This window comes from Hippopotamus amphibius, chromosome 8 (assembly GCF_030028045.1).
Source record: "Hippopotamus amphibius kiboko isolate mHipAmp2 chromosome 8, mHipAmp2.hap2, whole genome shotgun sequence".
NCBI lineage: Eukaryota > Metazoa > Chordata > Mammalia > Artiodactyla > Hippopotamidae > Hippopotamus > Hippopotamus amphibius.
The window spans coordinates 10,455,820-10,475,483 of NC_080193.1; the positions used below are offsets into that span (position 1 = coordinate 10,455,820).

At 49.8% G+C, this 19,664-nt stretch overlaps 1 protein-coding gene across 2 annotated transcripts; it reads right to left on the reverse strand.

The window, feature by feature from the left end:
• Nucleotides 1-287: 287 nt before the first annotated feature.
• Nucleotides 288-15,853, reverse strand: ACADS (acyl-CoA dehydrogenase short chain). 2 transcript variants are annotated; one of them, XM_057744821.1, is made up of 10 exons: nucleotides 15,720-15,853; nucleotides 12,234-12,397; nucleotides 3,395-3,544; nucleotides 3,025-3,136; nucleotides 2,437-2,588; nucleotides 1,993-2,163; nucleotides 1,756-1,893; nucleotides 1,486-1,581; nucleotides 1,234-1,290; nucleotides 288-1,070 (listed from the first exon to the last, which is right to left on the reverse strand). In XM_057744821.1, the coding sequence occupies exons 1-10, from the start codon at nucleotides 15,814-15,816 to the stop codon at nucleotides 918-920; spliced, it is 1,290 nt and encodes a 429-aa protein (XP_057600804.1). In that variant the 5' UTR covers nucleotides 15,817-15,853; the 3' UTR covers nucleotides 288-917. The 2 variants fall into 2 exon arrangements, with proteins under 2 accessions (XP_057600804.1, XP_057600805.1); XM_057744822.1 differs by lacking the exon at nucleotides 15,720-15,853 and adding an exon at nucleotides 13,456-13,570.
• Between the last annotated feature and the right edge of the window lie 3,811 nt (nucleotides 15,854-19,664).

Below are 19,664 nucleotides of genomic sequence, written 5' to 3' on the forward strand. Positions count from 1 at the left end.
GACACCCACACCCACTAGACCCAGCTCCTTATTCTCCTGAACTGCGTCAACCCTGCTTTGTGCTGGAACTCCCCCTAAGGTGGAGATGGACCCTCCCACTGCAGCCAGCCTCACATACACACACACACACACACACACACTCACTCACTCACTCACTCACTCACTCACTCACTCACTCACTCACTCACTCACTCACTCACTCACTCACACAGGGTGGCGGTTTGCGGGAGAGCAGATTAAAGGACCATCTCTCCCTCCCCAGTAGTACCCAAGCAAGGACATGAGGGTCAGGGGGCACGTATGCTTTATTACTTAACTCCCACACGTGAACCAAGGCACAAATCGGACCACCCACCTGCACTCGTTTATACTTTAAAGACCAGGTTAATGGGACGCAGGGCAGCTTCCACAATGACCCAGCCCCAAGGCGCTGGGGCCTGAGAGAACACAACTTCTGCTTTGAGGCCTGGTCATTCCGGCCCACACCCCATTCCTCCAGACCCCCGACTTTGGAGAAAAGAGCAGACACTGGGTTGCATACTGAGCGCCAGGACCCACAGAAGAGAACCAGGGAGTCCCCAAGTGATACTTTCTCTCTTCCCACGGCTCAGCCTCCAGAAGAAGAAAATAAGGCACAGTCGGTGGTCGAGAGGGAACAAAGCCAAGAACGTGAGCTGAAGACAGCCCTGCTTTTCCTTTCTCCCAGGCAGCCTGGTCTGGGGTGGAGAGAGGTGAGGGGGCAGGTCCACCCAGAGGCTGGGTCCGGGGATCCTGGAAAGAGGAGGCGTGGCCCCTACCCTTCCACCCCACTGGCTCTGACTGGGAGTCAGGGTGAAGGCCACATGGCTCCCGCCCCCTTTCCCAGGGTCCTCAGGCCGGCCGGGCTCCTGGTGGGCACTGTCGGCCCTGCCGAGGGCTCAGCTCCGGTAGCTCCTGAGCAGCTGCCCGGCGATCACCAGCCTCTGGATCTCACTGGTGCCTTCATAAATCTCGGTGATGCGGGCGTCACGGTAGTGCCGCTCAGCTGGCATCTCTGTCACGTAGCCCATGCCACCCAGGATCTGCATGGCCTAAGGTGAAACGCAGGGGCTCAGGAGGAGAAGACCCCCACTGGAGGGGAAAGACAGGGCAGGATCAGCCACACAGAAGGACCAGCTGGCGGAGGGGCAGCTGGCACACTCACTGCTACTCAACGCTTGGGACCTCCCTCGCCCAGGCACTGGGGATACTCACCTGGTGGGTGATAGCAGTTGCAGCCTCCGATGCAGCTAGCTTGGCCATTGCCGCCTCCTAAGCACAGGGGATGGTGGCATCAGAAATTACCTTTCAGGGAGTGCCTGGCACAGGGCCCTCAGTGGGGTGGGCCTGAGGGAGCCGCCCCTTGGAGCAATAAACCCACGGGCCCAAAGGAACCGGGACCCTGCCCAGTCCCTCCCCCACCAAAGTTCTGGGCCGTGCCCGGGGAGACCCCCGTGCCACTGGCACCTTGATGAAAGGCTTCTTGTTATCCTTCAGCATGGCAGCACGCCAGGTCAGCAGCCGAGCACTCTCCAGGGCCAAGGCCATGTCCGCCAACTTGAACTGCAACAGGCCAGCCCCACCCACCAGTCAGCGTTTGCCCTCCCTCCCCTCTCCCTACAGGACAGGAGGGAGGAGGGCGAAGGATGCGAGAGCAGGTGACAGCCTTCTGGGAGGCAGAGAGCAAAGGCTGAAATTCCCTCCCTCCAGCGTCCAGGCAAGGCTTCACCTCCTCACCTGGATGCCCTGCAGCTTGGTGAGGGGCGCCCCGAAGGCCCTGCGGTTCTCAGCATACTGCACGGCACAGTCGAGGGAGGCCTGGGCAATTCCCAAGGCCTGGGAGGCGATGCCTATGCGGCCCATGTCCAGGGTTTGCTGTGAGGACCGCCTGGTCAGTGGCTGGCCCTCCAGGCCCCAGGGCCCCGCCCCAGGGCATCTTCCCCCACCCCCACCCCCCACCGCCGCCAGGCTCACCATGGCGATCTTGAAGCCCATCCCCGGCTCCCCCAGCATGTTGTCCTTGGGTATTCGACAGTCCTCAAAGATGAGGTTGGCAGTGGATGAGGCCCGGATGCCCAGCTTGTCTTCCTTCTTCCCCAGCGTGAGCCCAGGTGTCGGTATGGGAACCAGGAAGGCACTGATGCCCTGGAGGCCAGACACACCCAGTGAATTTCTCACCTGCCTGATGCCACACCCCTCACACAAACCACCGCAGACACCATCTCCTGGTCCCTTCCTGCCACCTCCCTCGGAAGCTCGGCCATGACGCCCTCTGCCGGCTCCTCTGGGGAAGGCGCCACCCAGGGATGCAAAGGGACAGCGGCAAGTGCCCCAGAGCAAGAACCGCTCCGTGGGACCAAGGAGATTTGGATCTGGAAACTCTGAACGTCTCACTGACCCTCCCTTCGGGGTCCCCACCTTGTTCTGCAAGGATCTGTCTGTGCTGGCGAAGACCACAGTGGCCGAGGCCTCCCAGGCATTGGTGATCCAGGCTTTGGTGCCACTCAGGACCCACGTGTCACCGTCTGCCCGAGCCGTGGTGGTGGCGGCCCCTGCGTCACTGCCGTTCCCTGCCCCACACGCAGGCTCAGAGGCCACCGCCACCAGCGCACCCGGAACCACACCTCCCCCCAGGCTAGCGAGTCACACTCGGGTCCAAGCCACCAGGGTCTGGCTCCCGAGAGAAGGCTCGAGGGCCACAGCGGCTCCCACAGCTCTCAGGGTGGGGGGATGAGGGGGATGTGACAGCTGGGTGTCTTCAAGACAAAGGGACCCCAGGGCCCAAGTGCCCCCCTCCCAGGTCAGCCAAGCGACCCCATGCTCAGGGGCAGATCCCAGCAGCCAGAGCTCCACCCCAGGCCCTCAAGCCTGCCCTCCTGCCCTCCTGCCCTCCTGCCCCAGGAAGCAACAAGCAGCTGACTCAGCTCAGCACTGGCCCCAGCCCAAGTCTGTCACCCCCGATTCTGAGGTGAGGGGACAGGGTGGACCACTGTCCCATGGTGGTACCTGGTTCACTGAGGGCAAAGCAGCCAATTTTGTTGCCACTGGTGAAAGGAGTGATCCACTGCTGCTTCTGCTCCTTGGAGCCAAACTTCAGGATAGGCCCTAAGTAGAGGGACTGGGGGTGGGGGGTGGGGGGGCAGTGGGGGGTGGTCGGAGGCCTTCCAGCCCGGCACACCTGCCCACCCACATAGCCACCCCCAGGCCTCCTCTCTCCGGAGGCCCACGCAAAGGACCAGGTCCAGAGGTGCTCAGGTCAGGGGCGGGGAGTCAAGGTCGGGCTGCGCCCTGGATGTTGGGCCACGTGGCAGAGGGTCTGCCCGCTCACAGGAGCCTCCCCTCCCTGGTGTATCCAGGGCCCAGGCGCGAGACTCACGTTGTTGACACTCATGATGACTCCGGTGGAGGCGCAGCCCCGGCTGACCTCCTCCATGGCGATGGCGTAGGCCAGGTAATCGAGGCCCGCACCACCGAGCTCCTCAGGCACATCCATGGCCATGAGCCCCAGCTCGCCCATCTTCTTCACCTGGCCCCAGGGAGGGTTGTCATGACAAGGGCAGCTGCTGGGGGCCGGTGCCCACCCTTTCCAACCCTGAGCCAGTGCCTGAGGAAAGTCAGGTCATATGGCCCCACCCACCCACCCTGGGACCCCCAAGGCCGAGTCTGCATCACAGCACCATTCACTCAAGCCATCCTGTCCCCACACTTCGCCCTAACTCTTCTCTGTCTAGAGCCGCAATCAGTGAGCTGGCAGAAGGCACAAGAAGCCTTTGGGGGCCTCCGAGGTAAGGAGCAGAGCACGGCAGCACAGCACCACACAGACCTTCTTTCAGTCCCTTATGCGCACCACACTTCCCCTCCCCACCACAGGGCCTTTGCACTTGCTGTTTCCTGTCAGTGATGCCATTTATCCACTAGTTATTATCTCCTCCCGCCCTTGGGTCTCAGCTCAAGTGTCACTTCTGCTGCACGGCCACCTCTGACCTCACTAAGTCAAATCCTTTAATCACATGCTCCTGCAGCACCTGTGCCTCTCCTCGGTGGTGCCTGTGCAGCTGCAATTTCACACCTATTCGTGTGCTTGTTCTGATTAAGGTCTTTCTCCCTGACCACGAGGGCAGAGACTGTGTGGTTTTGCCCACTGCTATACTCCAATGCCAGTGGAAGAATGAATAAAGGGGAAGAGCTTGGAATTTCTGACTTGGAATCCAGTGGTGGTCATGGTTAATTATCAAGTGGCTTCTATATATCCAATGCTGAAAAGTGCTTTATGTATATTTTCTCATTTGAGTCTTGCTGAAGTCTGTGAGGACAATGCTGAGTCGACCTCATGTCATAGGTGAGGAAACTGGAGCTCAGGGAGGTGAAGCAACCAGCTCAGGGAGAAGCTTGTAAGGTGGGGCTGGGACTGAAACCCAGCACTGACTCCAGGACCTCAACCAGCTCAGCCCCTGTGGCAGGTTCCGAGGGCAGATTCCTTAGGAATCTGTCAGCCTGCTTCCCACCTGGGAAACAGGGACCACAACAGAACCTGTATAGCTTCAAGAACAAACAACAAAAACCAACAGCCTCCAGGGAGCAGGCTGTGGGGAGAGGAGGGACTGTTGCTTTTCCTTAGAAAATCATTTTATATCGTTTGATTCCTGTAACTGTGTTCTTGGACTATTTGGACTTCAATGAAGCAAATCAGTATGAATGTTTGCCACATCTTCTCATTTGTCTATAATTAGTATTACTTCTGTGATTATAAAAGTTTGACGCCCTCTCCCCGAATAGTACGTACTTCATAGAATTATTTTAAGGACTGATACAATATACATAAAATGTTGAGCCCGGTGCTTGGCACAAGGCAAGTGGTCGGTGAACGGCATTTTTAAAAAATTTTATTGATGTATAGCTGACTTACAACGTTGTGTTAACTCCGCTGTACAGCAAAATGACTGCTATACATCTATATATATATTTTTTTAATAAATTTATTTATTTATTTATTTTATTGGCTGTGTTGGGACTTTTTTGCTGTGCACAGGCTTTCTTTTTAGTTGCGGTGAGTGGGGGCTACTTGTTCGTTGTGGTGCGCGGGCTCCTCATTGCCGCGGCTTCTCTTGTTGTGGAGCACAGGCTCTAGGCAAGTGGGCTTCAGTAGTTGCAGAACATGGGCTCAATAGTTGTGGCTCATGGGCTTAGTTGCTCTGCGGCATGTGGGATCTTCCTGGAGCGGGGATTGAACCCGTGTCCCCTGCATTGGCAGGCGGATTTTCAACCACTGCGCCACCTAGGAAGCCCTATATATTCTTTTTCATATTCTTTTCCATACGGTTTATCACAGGATATTGAGTATAGTTCCCTGTGCTGTACAGTAGGACCTTGTTGTTTATCCAAACTATGTATAATAGCTTGGATCTACTAATCTCAAATTCCCAATCCTTCCCTCTCCCACCCTCCCTCCCCTTTGGCAACCACAAGTCTGTTCTCTATGTCTGTAAGTCTGTTTCTGTTTTGTAGCTAGATTCATGTGTGTTACATTTTAGATTCCGCAAAAAAGTGATATCACATGGTATCTGTCTTTCTCTTTCTGACTTACTTCGCTTAGTATGATAATTTCTAGGTCCATCCATGTTGCTGCAAATGGCATTAGTTCATTCTTTTTATGGCTGAGTAGTATTCCATTGTATGTATGTACCACATCTTCTTTATCCATTCACCTGTTGATGGAGATGCGGGTTGTTTCCATGTCATGGCTATTGTGAAGAGTGCTACTATGAACACAGGGGGAAAGTATCTTTTTGAAATACAGTTTTGTCTGGGTATATGCCCTGGAGTGGGACTGCTGGATCACATGGTAGCTCTATTTTTAGCTCTTTAAGGAATCGCCACACTCTTCTCCATGGTGGCTGCACCAATTCATATTCCCACCAACAGTGTAGGAGGGTTCCCTTTTCTCCACACCCTCTCCAGCATTTATTATCCATAGGCTTTTTAATGATGTCCATTCTGATCGGTGTGAGGTAGTACCTCATTGTAGTTTTCATGTGCATTTCTCCAAGAATTAGCAATGATGAGCAAGTGAACGGTATTTATTATCATTAAGCGACTGATAAATTCTTGTCTTGACAGTGATGTCTGGGAGGAGGGGCACTGGTGAATCTGCTGAACTTCCATAATGATTTGTGTCCCTCTGTGAAACTGCTTGTTTGATTCCGCCTTGAGTTGTTCCCGTGAGAAATTCTTGTAAGACTACGCTTGGGGCTTCCCTGGTGGCGCAGTGGTTAAGAATCCACCTGCCAATGGAGGGGACACAGGTTTGAGCCCTGGTCCGGGAAGATCCCACATGTCTAGGAGCAACTAAGCCCGTGCGCCACAACTACTGAGCCTGCGCTCTAGAGCCTGTGAGCCACAACTATTGAGCCCATGTGCCATAATTACTGGAGACCATGCTCTGCAAAAAGAGAAGCCACTGCAATGAGGAGCCCACGCACTGCAACAAAGAGTAGCCCCCGCTCTCTGCAACTGGAGACAGCCCGTGTGCAGCAGTGAAGACCCAACACACCCAATAAATGAATGAATGAATGAATTTTTAAAAAAAGACTCTACACTTGGGGTGGGCCTGACCCACCTCAGGGTCTCTCATGTAACACAGGGGAGGAGACGGCCAGTGCGTGGGAGGCAGAATGACAGCCCCAGCAAAGACAAGCACATCCTAATCCCCGGGACCTGTGACTATATTTCCTCATGTGGCAAAAGGGACTCTGCAGGTGAGATGACGCGAAGGATCCTGAGGTGGCGGGGCTGCCCTGGATGATCCAGGGGGGGCAATGTCATCACAGGGTCCTTGTAAGGGAAATAGGGAGACAGGAGGGGCAGAGAAGGAGATGGGACAATGGAAGCAGAGGCCAGAGTGACTGGATGCTGGCTGGAGGCGGGGAATGCAGGCGCCTCCAGAAGCTGGAAAAGGCATGGAAGTGATTCTCCCCTGGCACCGCCGGAAGGGACACGGGCCTGCCCACACCTTGATTTTAAGCCCAGAGAGACCCACTTTGGATTTCTGCCCTCCAGGAACGGTCAGATACTCAATGCGTGTACTGTTCTAAGCCGCTGAGTCTGTGCTAATTTGTTACAACTGGAAGCTAGTACACAGCAGTAAGTGGGTCTCAGAGCTCCCAGGGATGTGTCATTTCGAGAATCGCTTAAAAAAAAGTTCTGTGGTCCCCACACGCCTGGGAGCAGCGGGGCTGATGCTGTGGGGAAGGGCTGCATCGTTGCAGCTGGTGGGAATCAAGGAGGGGGTGGGAGAGGAAAGTAGAGAGTGATTTAGGTGGCCTTGTCTCTCAACAGGACCCGGGGACTCACAGAGCCCTGTGCCAGCATGAGCGTGACCTCAGAATACAGCCCCTTTCTTTCTTTCTTTTTTTAAAATTTATCTAATTTATTTTATTTTTTGGCCACACTGCACAGCACGTGGGATCTTAGTTCCCTGACCTGGGATCGAACTTGGGCCCCAGCTCCCTGCATTGGAAGCATGGAGTCTTAACCACTGGACAGCAGGGAAGTCCCAGAGTCCCTTTTGAACCCGCACTTAGGGCCTCCAACAAACCTATTCCAGGGTGACATAGGTTTTACTGGGGTTGCCTGGGCGGGGTCAGGAGCCAGCATCGTCGTATTCCACCAGAAATACGCAGGGTCCCCAAGCTTCATGCTCAGGCCTGGACGGGAACCCACTAAAGGGCTTTCTCTGGCCAAACAGCAAAAGAGACTGAGCTAAAAAAAGAAAAAAAGAAAAAAAAAAAGCCCCAACTGTCTCACCCTACATGTGCCACCCAGCTTCCCTGGACACGAAGGCCCACCCTCGTCTTCAGCCTCTATCTCCAGTACACAACCCTGGGATAAATGACCAATCAGCAGGTCCCTTGTGTCTGTGAACCAGGAGTCCAGACCTGCAACTTTGACTGGGCCAAGCCTCGTAGTCTCCAAACTTCCAAGAGAAAATGCAAGGAAGAGAAGACCCGTTTCCTAGCAGAGCGAGCCTTCAGCGCCTGCTGCCTTCATGTTTGGGACACATTTAGAGGGCACTTCATATAAAAATAGTGCTTTTAGGGACTTCCCTGGTGGTCCAGTGGTTAAGACTCTGTGCTTCCACTGCAGGGGGCACGGGTTTGATTCCTGGTCAGAGAACTAGATCCCGAGTACCGTAACTAACATGCAGTGCAGACAAATAAATTCTTTTTAATCAAAAAAAAAAAAAAAAAAAATTGATTCTTTTAAAAAAAAAAATCAAATTTGCCCTAAGTGTGCTTATGCTCACTAGAGTTAAAACGAACTCCCCTCAGAGAATCAAATTCCCTAACTTGCTGAAGATCTGCTGCTTTATTCTAGGGATAGGGGCCATGGGAGCCACCGGCCCAGCTCGCACGCTGTGTGTGCTTAGTGCTGGGGCGATGAGGACATTCAGGATGACTTAAGCATAAAATTCAAGTCCATAAAATTCAGCAAACATCTGCTGGATACCAAGCACTTACTGAGGGCGAGGAGGTGTTTTGCTGGACAAGGAGGTCGGGGCGTGAACAAGAGCAATCCCCAGCCCCCAGGAAGGTGACCTCAGGAAATAACTGGGACGTAGGACACACACGATCACGTGATGAGCACGCCGAGAGAATGGGGTATTATGAACGGAGGCTCCTGCAACGCAGAGACGAATTCCTGCTGGGAGAGGTGAGAGGCGGTGCCATGCAGGGGACACTTCCGGAGTGGAATTAACAGGAGGCTGTGCGTATGAGTAAGAAAAATGGCCTATGAGTCAAGAGGTTTCTCTGCAGCTAATTATCATCTGAGATAGGGCAAGAGGAGGAAAAGCAAGTTTTGCACCTGATATATTAAAGTTACTCAATAAACATTCACTGAGTGCAGGGGAAGAAACTAGGTTCAGTTTTATACATACAGATATGCACATATAGGGACTTTCCTGGCAGCCCAGTGGTTAGGACTCTACACTTTCACTGCAGGGGGCCCAGGTTCCATCCCTGGTCAGGGAACTAAGATCCCACAAGATGCACGGCGCAGCCAAAAAAGGAAAAAAAAAAAAAGCACATTCCCAGGTTCCGGAGTCCAAAGCTGGTTTGGAAACACCATTCTATTTCTAATTTGCCTATATAACATAATAGCATTGTAAATTCAGAATTGTTCCTTTTTTTTTTTTTTTTTCAGGAGCAGGAGGTAGGTTTGGACACAGAAAGACTAAAGTTCAACTTAGATTACAAAACCAGGCAAGCCAGCAGAAACTGGCACTAACCTTCCACCTCCTTCGTGAACTGCCCACCTCTCAGTTCTTCTCCCCTTGACTTTTCCCCAGTAAACCCACTTTTCTTGGGGGAAAAAAATTCTTCAGGAAAAAATACTAGATATCACTAATTTCAAACCATCTCCTACAGGCCGGGGTGGGGGGAGCTCAGTCTACATCTGGCTCCTCCGATCCCAGCGGTGTGACTTTTGAGCAAGAAATGTAATCTCTGGCTTCAGTTTCCCCACCTGAGGACTGGAGATGAATGAAGTAATTGCCTCAGTGTGTTTTGCTGAAGATTTAACAGATAAGTACCTGGAATATAGTAACCCCCAAACGAGTCACTCCTGTTACTATCACTGTTGTCATTTTAAAACACTAGCGGTGGGCTTCCCTGGTGGCGCAGTGGTTAAGAATCTGCCTGCCACTGCAGGGGACACGGGTTCAAGCCCTGGTCCTGGATGATCCCACATGCCACAGAGCAACTAAGCCCACGTGCCACAACTACTGAAGCCCACGAGCCTGGAGCCCGTGCTCCACAATAAGAGAAGCCACCGCAATAAGAAGCCTGCGTACTGCAATGAAGAGTAGCCCCCGATCTCCACAACTACAGAAAGCCGGCGTGCAGCAACGAAGACCCAAGGCAACCAATGAATAAAAATAAATAAAGTTTAAAAAATAAAATAAAACACTAGTGGTATTATTTTTAATTTTGCAACCTGCCCTATTATCCCTGTGTCTACTGCTTTCAACCTCTGCCTGTTTAAGCCCCGGACTCCCTTCTGTAATGGGGGGCTGAGCATCACCACCAGTAACAGAGAGAGTGACAGAAAAAAAAAAAAAAACCAACTGGCTTGAATCTTTAGCAAAGGGAAACACTGAGCAACCTCTGCATCCCACCAGCCACGAAAAAACCAGAGACCAGTTCGTGTGGGACGGTGGCAAGATCAGAAGATTTAGCGCTATTTCTTCCCAAGCTCTCCAACCTCAGGTAATTCCTACAACTGCTCCTTCATCCTCTAGACAAAGGAAATAAGAGTGGGACTCCTGATAACCTAATGAGATTACAGATATGAAAACACCTGTCCAAGATAAAACAAAATAACAAATGCTATCACTACTCTGAGCTGGGTCATGCATTCAGCAAGTCTGGACTGAGCAGCCTCCAGGTGCCAGAACGTGCTGGAAGGGAAGGAGGCTGATCCTTTTGATCTCTTCCTTCCACGTGCATTTCTGCCACTATTTAGTGACAGGATTAATTTGCAAATTCCTCCGCCCTATAAAGCAAGTAAAGGATTATAAAGCCAGAGGACTGGTGAAGAGTAGCTCAGTAGAAAGTCTGTTTCTACTGCCAGCTTTCTTGCACAGAGTAAGTCTATGTCTGTAATGTAAGAAGTTATTTGAGGGAATACAGGAAAAATAAATCAAGTGGTCTGTCATTTGGCAGAAAAAGCCCCAACATCCAGCCATGTCTTGGACAACTGCTCTGGGGGCAGCACCCGTGTGCGGGGGTATGGAGGGTACAGGCGTAGTTTAGGCCCTTGATGATAACATTCCCAACTAGAACAGGGCTTCCCAGCTGGGCTCCCAGGACAACAACACGACGAAGTGGATGGAGGAGGGTTTTGGAGCCAATCACCTCTGGGGTATGAATTCTCACTCCATAGACCAGTAGGCCTTGGAAAATCACTTCATTTCTCTGTGTCTCAATTTTCTCAATTGTAATAAAAATAATAATAGTATGAATAGCTACTGTTTTTCACATATCAGGCAGCATGAACTTGATATATGTGATCTCCCACAATCACTGCAAACATTCCAGGAAACCAAATGGAGATCAGACTTGCAGCTGAGGATGTCCTTAGGACTAAATGAGATGACATGATTTCAATGCTTAACACCTAAAAGTTGCCCAACTACTTTTGGTGCTCAGACCGCCACTTGCCTAGCCCACGTGCAGCTCCTTGGGTATTCCCACAGTCCAGGCACAGCACCCGATACACTGTGAACACACAACACTGACTGAGCTGGAAAAGTGGCCCCAGAGCCTAGCAAGCATGTTAATGGCCATTACAACTCTTGAATTCCTCAGACTGGAAAACAGGCACGGAGAAGCCAGACATACTTGCTCCTTCACAAGTGATGTACTCAACAAATCTCTCGAGTATTTATACCCTGTGCCAGACATCTTGCCAAGCCGGGGGATGGATACAGCAGGAACATCTCATATTTGTCATTACAGATGGAGTGATACAACAGCATGGGAAGGAGGGGACTGATTGGGATCTCAGCAGCTGGCAGAAGACAGACTTAGGTTCAAACCTTAGCTCTGTAACTCATTAGCTCCATGACCTTGGGCACATTATTTAATTCTTCCATCAATTTGAGTTTCATCAACTTATGCAATAGGTTATGTAATAATGGCAACTTCACTTCATAGGACAGTTTTAAGAAACAGATAAGCTAGGGACTTCTCTGGCAGTCCAGTGGTTAAAACTTTGCACTTCCACTGCATGGGCACTCGGGGTTCAATCCCTGATCTGGGAACTAAGATCCCGTGTGCCGCTTGGTGTGGCCAAAAAAAAAGAAAACACGAAAGAATGAACGAAAGAAAGGAACAGATGACCTAACCCACCAGCACTTAGGACAGTGCCAAGCACAAGGTCAGCATTTTACAAGCATTAAATATTATCATCAACACGACACCCAGTACACAGTAAGCTTATCAACCATCTACTGTTATTACTGTTTTTCGAGAAGTTACATCCTGGCTATAGGCCTCATACTGGACAAAGGAAGCCTCCAGGGCATTTTCTGTGTCCTAGGACCCCCTCTTAGGGTTCCTTGACTGCAGTCTCTATGCCTCTGGCTGTCACTGTCACCAGTCACCCTGGAGTGGAGGGCAGATCCCATCACAGGCTGCTGAGGTTGGGACTCTCACCTGAGCTGCCGGGAAGCGATGTTCCTTGTCCACCTGGGCTGCGATGGGAACGAGCTCCTTCTCGGCAAAGTCCTGGCACGTCCGACGCAGCATCTGGTGTGTCTCAGGCAGTTCCGCAGACTGGTAGATGGTGTGTAAGCGACGCCAGATCTGAGGCCAGGGAGCTGCCAGAGGGAAGAGGAGGAGTGGGTGGAAGGGGAATGCAAGAGGTCTTGCGTAGTACTGGTAGTAGTGATAATAATAATAGTGATCCACTAACTGGGTGGTTCTCCACCACGGATGACTTTGTCCCCCAAGGGACATCTGGCAATGTCTGGAGACATTTTTGGTTGTCTCAACCGAAGGGTGGTGTGGAGTGGGTAGAGGGAATACTGCTAAACATTGTACAGGACAGATGCCACAACAAAGAATTATGGACCCAAAATGTCAACAGCGCTGCTGTCGGGAACTGCACTGTTTGCTATGCTCGCTTAATACTTTGTTCCGTGATCGCACTCAGTCACCAGTATAACTCCAATAATAGTAAGAGCACAGCTCTGCGACCTCAGGCAAGGAAGGAGCCTAGCTTCACTGGTTTCTCTAACACATGGAGGACAACAGGACTCAGCTCCTGGGTCGGGAGAATGGGATACTAACTGTAGCACTTAGCAGGGGGCCTGGCAGAGACAGCTCTCAAAGAAAGTCCTCTTTATTATTATTCAGGGTGAGTGGGTCGTGACCAGGCCAAGGAAGTCCTGGGCACAGGTGTCACTGCTGCTACAGCTGGAGAGAAATAAGACGATGGGAAAGGTACTGCACGCAATCAGCCTCAAGCGCTAATACTGAGCGCCTGTAATATGCCAGGCACCCGTGGCTTACTCCTTATAACAACGGTATGACAACAGCAGTATTACTGGGGTTATTTTACACAAGGGCCACGTGAGGCTGCCAGAGGCCCAAGGTCACAGATGCACAGTCTGGGTTCAATCCCAGGCCTGGCTCCCCAGGAATGGCGCACCCTGAACCTCCGCCGAAGGTGCAACGAGGGAAGGGGGATGTGGGCGCACTGGTGAGAACTGGGCTGGGGGCGGGGGTCGGAGCCGGAGCCGGGTCCACGCAGGCGCGAGCAGCGGCCCCACGGGGGCCAAGGCCGCGCGCTCCTGGAGGGGGCACCGCCCGCCCGCCGGCCTGCCGCAGGGGAGAGCCGGCCGCCGGGATCCACGCCCGCCCGGCCCGCACTCACCTCCGTGGACGGGGCCACTGGCCCGGGCGAGAAGCGCGGCGGCCATGCTGAAGACAATGGGCTTCTTCCCGGCGACCTCGGGCCGCGAGCGCGGGTTCCGGGCAGCGGGGGGCGGGGCCGGCGCCCGTTCCGGGGGCGGGGCCTGCCTGCCGCGGGTCCGTCCCGAGCCCCGCCCCCCTCCCGGGAGCTCCATCAAAATGTCCCGCCTTTGGGGGGAAGTCTCTGAAGTCGGTGCTAGGCTGATCCTAAACCTCTTCCGGGGCGCGCCTGTCTCTCCTAACATCCCTATTTGGCCTTCCCCCACCTGCCTCCCTGGCCCCATGCCCACCATGCCCTTGCTGTCCTTGCTGCGGCCTCACAGGGCAGCTTTTCTCCAATACCTCTAGCTGGTTCCTGCCTCCGGACCTTTGCAGTCACCGTCCCCTCAGCTGGAACACTCCTTCCCTCATCACCCACTGAAGCCTGCCGAACCCAGGAGGCCAGGGTTCCCCCCTCCCCTCCACTGTTTTATTTATTCCCGGCGCGTGGCATATGAAATCTTATCAAGTGACCTACTAGTCTGTGAGTGCCAGGAGTGGCAAGGGTCTTGTCGGGCTGGTGCTCATTATTTAGGCATGGGGAGTTGGATTCCTGGGAGGTTGTGAAGGTGGGGTGGCACTGCTGCTTCCCTGTTCCACTGTGGTCCCACCATCTCACTCCCAATTGTGGGCAGAGCCTCCCCACCCCCACCCCTCCGCAGGGAGCAGGGGGCACTGTGCCCTAATGCCGTGCATTTGGTCCTTAGTATCCGTCAGGACGCCTTCACCCTGCCCAAAAAACTACAGAGATTTCACTTGCCTGCCATGCGACTTCCATGGGCACAGGTGTGGGTCAGACTTCCACAGGCTCCAGGCGCCACCCACACATGCCCAGGAACCCAATCCCTCCAGCTGCCTTTCTTCCCCCAACGCTCAGCCAGGCGTCCGTCCCCAGCACTGACCCACAGGCCAAAAATTCTGTCTTTTTTAAGACCTTGTTCTGAGCTTCCTGGAGGAGACCTATTAAAAGATGTGGCAAAGTCTTTCAAATGTTACCTTGCATTTAAAAGAAATGCATTCAAAAGAAAGCCTCTAAATCCACAGTACTTTTACTGTCATTGGGAAGTGCTCCGAGGCTTCCTCACCTTTCATCACCCCACCTGGGCACCAGGAAGAAAAGAGGAAGAAGCAGGAGAAAGGGGGAAATAAGTGGTTTGTGGGGAGAGGCCAATAGACCTTTGGGTGCCATAAACCATCTAAACCAGATTTAAAATTTTTAAGTTGTATTGTCTGTGACCTTAAACATGGATGTTTTATATTACAAGTATGCAAAAGTTTTATATTAAAAGTATACAAGTTTTCCAAAAGGGACAAAAATCAGAAGATGGTTGCCAGGGGTTGGATGGAAGGAGGGAACTGGCTGCAGACACCAGGAACTCAAGGGAACTTTCTGAGGTGATGGAAATGCCCTGTATCATGATTGTGATGCCCGGTATCCACTTGTCAAAACTCATCAAACTATACTCTTAAATGAGGTTAATTTACTCTTAAATGAAGTATAGTTAAAACACACCTTGCTCCTCGCATCTCCTCGTCATCGGCCCCGCCGAGTCTGCGGGCAGAGGGAGGTTGGGGGCTTGTAGGGGGGCGGGCAGGTCTAGGTAGCCAGCGCGGTGGCTGGCAACGACCCCTCCCTAGGTCGCTGGCACCACAGCGGCATCCAAGCGCAGAGCGGAGGGGCACGAACCACAGTGCTGGTTAATTAGTTGTGATTGAGGAAGATGGTGGAGTAGGAGGACGTGCACTCACTCCCTCTTGCAAGAGCAGCGGAATTACAACTAACTACTGAACAACCATTGACAGAAAGGCACTGGAATTCACCAAAAAAAGCCATCCCACATCCAGAGACAAAGGAGAAGCCGCAATGAGACGGCAGGAGGGGCGCAACTGCGTTAAAATCAAATCCCATAAATGCTGGGTGGGTGACTCACAAGCTGGAGAATAATTATACCACAGAAGTCCTGAGGGTTCTGAGCCCCACGTCAGGCTTCCTAACCTGGGGGTCCAGCAACGGGAGGAGGAATCCCCAGAGAATCAGACTTTGAAAGCCAGCGGGATTTGATTGCAGGACCTCCACAGGACTGAGGGAAACGGAGACTCCACTCTTGGAGGGCACGTAAAACACTGTGCTCACCAGGACCCAGGGGGAAGGAGCAGTGACCCCATAGGAGACTGAACCAGACCTACCTGCTGGTGTTGGAGGGGTGCCTGCAGAGGTGGGGGCCAGCTGTGGCTCACCGAGGAGACAGGGGCGCTGGCAGCAGGGGTTCTGAGAAGTGCTCATTGGCGTGAGCCCTTCCAGAGTCCACCATTAGCTCCACCAAAGAGCCTGTAAGCTCCAGTGCTGGGTTGCCTCAGGCCAAATGACCAGCAGGGTGGGAACAGAGCCCCACCCATTGGCAGACACGCAGATTAAAGTGTCACTGAGCTCCACCCACCAAATCGGATTAAAGTTTTACTGAGCTCCGCCCACCCAGCCCTACCCACCATCAGTCCCTTCCATCAGGAAGCACCCGCGAGCCTCCTAGACAGCTTCCTCCACAAGAGGGCAGACAGCAGAATTAAGCAGTATCAGCAGTATTTCATCTTGTGGAACTGAAAAATCACAGCCACAGAAAGACACAGAAAATGAAAAGGCAAAAGACTTTGTACCAGATGAAGGGACAAGATAAAACACCAGAAAAACAACTAAATGAAGAGGAGATAGGCACTCTTCCAGAAAAAGAATTCAGAATAATGATGGTGAAGATGATCCAGGACTTTGAAAAAAGATTGGATGCAAAGATTGAAAAGTTGCAAGAAAAGTTTACCAAAGACCTAGAAGAATTAAAGAACAAACAGAGATATGCAACACAATAACTGAAATGAAAAATACACTAGAAGGAACCAATAGCAGATTAACTGAGGCAGAAGGACGAATAAGTGACATGGAAGACAGAATGGTGATAATCACTGACGCAGAAAAGAATAAAGAATGGAAAATACTGAAGACAGCCTAAGAGACCTCTGGGACAACGTTAAACGCACCAACATTCACATTACAGGGGTCCCAAAAGGAGAAGAGAGAGAGAAAGGACCTGAAAAATATATTGGAAGAGATTATAGTTGAAAACTTCCCTAACATGGGAAAGGAAATAGCTACCCAAGTCCCGGAATTGCAGAGAGTCCCAGGCAGGATAAACCCAAGGAGAAACACGCCAAGACATATAGTAGTCGAATTGACAAACATTAAAGACAGAGAAAAGTTATTAAAAGCAACAAGGGAAAAAAGACAAATAACATACAAGGGAACCCCCATCAGGTTAACAGCTGATTTCTCAGCAGAAACTCTGCAAGCCAGAAGGGAGTGGCATGATATATTTAAAGTGATGACAGGGAAGAACCTACAACCAAGAATACTCTACCCAGCAAGGATCTCATTCAGATTTGATGGAGAAATCAAAAGCTTTACAGACAAGCAACAGCTAAGAGAATTCAGCACCACCAAACCAGCCTTACAACAAATGCTAAAGGAACTTCTCTAAGCGGGAAACATTAGAGAAGAAAAGGACCTACAGAAACAAAAACAAAACAATTAAGAAAATGGTAATAGTAACATACATATCAATAATTACCTTGAATGTAAATGCACCAACCAAAAGACACAGACTGGCTGAATGGATACAAAAACAAGACCCATATATATGCTGTCTACAAGAGACCCACTTCAGACCTGGGGACACATACAGACTGAAAGTGAGGGGATGGAAAAAGACATTTCATGCAAACTGAAATCAAAAGAAAGCTGGAGCAGTGATACTCATATCAGATAAAATAGACTTTAAAATAAAAAATGTTACAAAAGACAAGAAAGGACACTACATAAAGATCGAGGGATCAATCCAAGAAGAGGAGATAATTATAAATATATATGCACCCAATATAGGAGCACCTCAATACATAAGGCAAATACTAACAACTATGAAAGAGGAAATCGACAGTAACACAATCATAGTGGGGGACTTTAACACCCCACTTACACCAATGGACAGATCATCCACACAGAAAATTAATAAGGAAACGCAATCTTTAAATAACACAATAAATCAGCTTGATTTAATAGATATCTATAGGACATTACATCCAAAAACAGCAGATTACGCATTCTTCTCAAGTGCACATGGAACATTCTCCAGGATAGATCACATTTTGGGTCATAAAACAAGCCTTGGTAAATTCAAGAAAATTTAAATCGTATCAAGCATCTTTTCTGACCACAACGCTATGAGATTAGAAATCAATCACAGGAAAAAAACTGTAAAAAACACAAACACATGGAGGCTAAACAATATGCTACTAAATAACCAACAGATCACTGAAGAAATCAAAGAGGAAATCAAAAAATACCTAGAGACAAATGACAATGAAAACACAACGATCCAAAACCTATGGGACAAAAACAAACAACAACAACAACAACAACAACAAAAACCTATGGGATGCAGCAAAGGCAGCTCTAAGAGTGAAGTTTATAGCGATACAATCCTACCTCAAGAAACAAGAAACATCCCAAATAAACAATCTAACCTTACACCTAAAGAAACCAGAGAAAGAAGAGCAAACAACACCCAAAGTTAGCAGATGGAGAGAAATCATAAAGATCAGAGCAGAAATATATGAGAGACAAAGAAAACAATAGCAAAAATCAATAAAACTAAAAGCTGGTTCTTTGAGAAGATAAATTGATAAACCTCTAGCAAGACTCATCAAGAAAAAGAGGGAGAGGACTCAAATCAATAAAATTAGAAATGAAACAGGAGAAGTTACAACAGACACCACAGAAATAAAAAGCACCATAAGAGATTACTACAAGCCACTATATGCCAATAAAATGGACAACCTGGATGAAATGGACAGATTCTTAGAAAGATATAAACTTTCAAGACTGAATCAGGAAGACATAGAAAATATGAACAGACCAATCACAAGGAATGAAATTGAAACTGTGATTAAAAATCTCCCAACAAACAAAAGTCCAGGACCAGATGGATTCACAGGTGAATTTTATCAAACATTTAGAGAAGAGCTAACACCACACCCATCCTTCTCAAACTCTTCCAAAACATTGCAGAGGGAGGAACACTCCCAAGCTCATTTTATGAAGCCACCATCACCCTGATACCAAAACCAGACAAAGATACTACAAAAAAATAAAACTACAGACCAATATCACTGATGAATTTAGATGCAAAAATCCTCAACAAATACTAGCCAACAGAAGCCAACAACACTTTAAAAGGATCATACACCATGATCAAGTGGGGTTTATCCCTGGAATGCAAGGATTCTTCAATATACACAAATCAATCAATGGGATACATCATATTAACAAACTGAAGGATAAAAACCACATGGTCATCTCAATAGATGCAGAAAAAGCTTTTGACAAAATTCAACACCCACTTATGATAAAAACTCTCCAGAAGGTGGGCATAGAGGGAACCTACCTCAACATAATAAAGGCCATATATGACAAACCCACAGCAAACATCATTCTCAATGGTGAAAAACTGCAAGCATTCCCTTTAAGGTCAGGAACAAGACAAGGATGTCCATTCTCGCCACTACCATTCAACATAGTTTTGGAAGTCCCTGCCACAGCAATCAGAGAAGAAAAAGAAGCAAAAGGAATCCAAATTGGAAAAGAAGTAAAACTGTCACTGTTTGCAGATGACATGATACTATACATAGAAAATCCTAAAGATGCCACCAGAAAACTACTTGAGCTAATCAATGAATTTGGTAAAGTTGCAGGATACAAAATTAACACACAGAAATCTCTTGCATTTCTATACACCAACAATGAAAGATCAGAAAGAGAAATTAAGGAAACAATCCCATTCACCATTGCAACAAAAAGAATAAAATACCTAGGAATAAACCTAACCAAGGAGGTAAAAGACCTGTACTCAGAAAACTATAAGACACTAATGAAAGAAATCAAAGAAGACACAAACAGATGGAGGGACATACCATGTTCTTGGATTGGAAGAATCAACATTGTGAAAATGACTATATTACAGAAAGCAATTTACAGATTCAATGCAATCCTGATCAAATTACCAATGGCATTTTTCACAGAACTAGAACAAG